At 39.6% G+C, this 3,400-nt stretch overlaps 1 protein-coding gene across 1 annotated transcript; it reads left to right on the plus strand.

Annotated features, from left to right (window-relative positions):
• Nucleotides 1–1,530: 1,530 nt before the first annotated feature.
• Nucleotides 1,531–2,307, plus strand: LOTGIDRAFT_145825 (hypothetical protein; the record flags this gene model as incomplete). The annotated part of the gene is made up of 1 exon (XM_009061498.1): nt 1,531–2,307. One exon carries the CDS (start codon nt 1,531–1,533, stop codon nt 2,305–2,307), a length of 777 nt encoding a protein of 258 aa, XP_009059746.1.
• Between the last annotated feature and the right edge of the window lie 1,093 nt (nt 2,308–3,400).

The following is a 3,400-nucleotide window of genomic DNA, read 5'->3' on the forward strand; positions in this document are numbered from 1 at the left end:
CGCAAAAAAAAAAGTGCTCAGAATTCACTTTTATGCACATTGGGGGAGAGCTAGAGAAGCACCGAGTCCAAAAAACCGGGTTTCATCGATTTCCGAGACCAAAAAAATTCGACCCAAAAATGGATTTTGGTACCACAGGTAGCTACCTGTTGAAATTTGCCAATTTTGCCTTTTTTGAAAATCCAAACTTTGCAGCTTCACCAGGGCCACACCACTTGAGATAGGAAGTTGAAATTTACACAGCAACTAGTTTGAAATCTTAGCTTTGCCATGCCACAAACGGCGATTCCATATCTGCCTTACTTTGGAAGCACTGAGCGTTTTAGTTTTGTCCATGAAAAACCGGAATTTTTGGCACTTTTCCGCAAAAAAAAAAAGTGCTCAGAATTCATTTTTATGCACATTGGGGGAGAGCTAGAGAAGCACCGAGTCCAAAAAACCGGGTTTCATCGATTTCCGAGACCAAAAAAATTCGACCCAAAAATGGATTTTGGTACCACAGGTAGCTACCTGTTGAAATTTGCCAATTTTGCCTTTTTTGAAAATCCAAACTTTGCAGCTTCACCAGGGCCACACCACTTGAGATAGGAAGTTGAAATTTACACAGCAACTAGTTTGAAATCTTAGCTTTGCACTGCCACAAACGGCGATTCCATATCTGCCTTACTTTGGAAGCACTGAGCGTTTTAGTTTTGTCCATGAAAAACCGGAATTTTTGGCACTTTTCCGCAAAAAAAAAAGTGCTCAGAATTCACTTTTATGCACATTGGGGGAGAGCTAGAGAAGCACCGAGTCCAAAAAAACCGGGTTTCATCGATTTCCGAGACCAAAAAAATTCGACCCAAAAATGGATTTTGGTACCACAGGTAGCTACCTGTTGAAATTTGCCAATTTTGCCTTTTTTGAAAATCCAAACTTTGCAGCTTCACCAGGGCCACACCACTTGAGATAGGAAGTTGAAATTTACACAGCAACTAGTTTGAAATCTTAGCTTTGCCATGCCACAAACGGCGATTCCATATCTGCCTTACTTTGGAAGCACTGAGCGTTTTAGTTTTGTCCATGAAAAACCGGAATTTTTGGCACTTTTCCGCAAAAAAAAAAAGTGCTCAGAATTCACTTTTATGCACATTGGGGGAGAGCTAGAGAAGCACCGAGTCCAAAAAACCGGGTTTCATCGATTTCCGAGACTCAAAAAATTCGACCCAAAAATGGATTTTGGTACCACAGGTAGCTACCTGTTGAAATTTGCCAATTTTGCCTTTTTTGAAAATCCAAACTTTGCAGCTGCACCAGGGCCACACTACTTGAGATAGGAAGTTGTGGTTGGTGGTCTGGATCCCGAATCGATGTCGTTTGTTGTTCTCACTGTCAATAATCGTTAAATATCGAAGTTTTCCAAAGACATTAGACCTTTTGTGTTGTTTTTCCGTTTGTGTTTATTATTGTTGAAGACTTATATTTGATATTTGGTGTTCTGAATATTTTATTTAGACTTTGAGACTGTGTTTTGTCCCGTCTTCTGCCAATATGGCAGATGACACTTCGGACACACTAGTCATATCGGACAAGAGGAAAATTGTCCGAAAATTCGGACGGGCCATTTTTTCAAAAGATGCAACTGTTTTGATTTCGGTCAGTAATATCAAAGTGATGACGGCTAGTAAAGTGATTGCGGCTGTTCAAGGTGCACTGGGAGAAGATTCTATTTTGTCCTGTGTCCCTAAAAATGGTGATGTGTATGAAGTATCATTGATTGACATTGAGTCTGCAAGAGCTATAGTAGATAAAGAATTGAAGATTGATAATCAGCCAATTTTTGTTCGTCACCTGTCCTCAAAGGTAAAAGTTGTTTCCTTCATGCACCTGTCAGGACTAATCACTGATGAACAAATTGAATCAAAGTTAAAGCTATGGCGGGTTGAGCTTCTTGGTCCTATCAAACGTCGTCGCTATGAAAATACCGATGTCTTTGATGGCACAAGGTTTATGAGGGTTAGATTTCCACCAGATGTTTCCTCTCTACCGTATTCTGTTGGCTTCCAAATTGAATCTGGAGTAGAATATTACAGCGTTCGTCATGATCACCAAGAAAAGGTATGCTTTAGCTGCCTGTCCCCCGGTCATCTCAATGCAGCTTGTCCTGATAGAATTTGCCGTAGTTGTAATAAAAGAGGTCATATTCAACGAAATTGTCCTGAGTCAGTATGTAGCACCTGTGATACCATCAAGAAGGATTGTGTTTGCGACCCTCCTATCATCTGGGCCATTGGTGCGACTAATGTTAAGAATAAACCTCAGAGATAATAATGATGATATTGATGCAAGTTATTCAGGTAGTCCTGATAGGTCCAGTATAGTAAGTGCGGATGATGTTACTTTTCAAGAATCTTCAGAGCATTGTGATGATAACATAACCTTGCTTGAGCCATTTTGTTCAATGACCCCTGATGCTGAAATGAAGTCTGATTCCTGTATCCCTGTATCAAAAGATGTGTCCATTTCCGATAATTCTGAGTTGAAATGGTCTCGTGTGCCTGCGACTAAAAAGAGTTCTTCTTTCCGGACAAAGAGTCTCTCACCGAAGAGAAAATCGCTTGATCACGTGATCGGCAAAATTGTGAAGAAACGCACAACAGTTAATTTAAAGCATGTTACTAAATAACCTTTTCCGTAAATCATTATTCATGCTCTTTGTCTCTTTGAACGCTGCCGGACTTAGAAACCTAGATAAACTGACAAAAGTATTTCAACTTGTTCAATCCCTTTCTGTAGGAATATTTTGTATACAGGAAACGTTTTGGGATGACTCTTTTATTAAACAATATCAACATCTATGGGATGGTGATATTTACGCCTCTTGTGATTCTGGTAGTCATAGACGTGGTTGTGCAATTTTAGTGTCTAAACATTTTTCAAAAAGTGTTACCTTGGTTTCTTCGTCGAATGATGGAAGGTTCCTTATGTGTTCTTTTGAGCGAGATGCGGTTGATTTTAACATTGTATCTTGCTATGCTCCAAACGCAGAGGATGATAAACCCAAATTTCTCGAGCGCCTTGAATCTGATATTCCTAGTGAGAAATCATGTATGATTTGCGGAGATTTTAATGATGTGATGAATCCTTTCTGTGATCGTGCTAAAGGAATGGCTTCCTTTGGTGTTGGATCGTCCGGTCTTTGTGATTTTGTTGATCGCTGTAAGTTGATTGATTGTTGGCGCTTTTTCAACCCCAATAAGCGCGTCTTTACAAGACAGCAGAATGTACTCGGCGATTTAAAGCAATCGCGAATTGACTACATTTTTGTTTCAGAAAGTCTTGAGAATATGTTAATGAATTCAACCATCTATCACACAGGTCTGAGTGATCACAATTTTGTGTCTGTTTCCATTAATCTTAA

Source organism: Lottia gigantea (assembly GCF_000327385.1).
Source record: "Lottia gigantea unplaced genomic scaffold LOTGIsca_484, whole genome shotgun sequence".
Classification (NCBI taxonomy): Eukaryota; Metazoa; Mollusca; class Gastropoda; family Lottiidae; genus Lottia; species Lottia gigantea.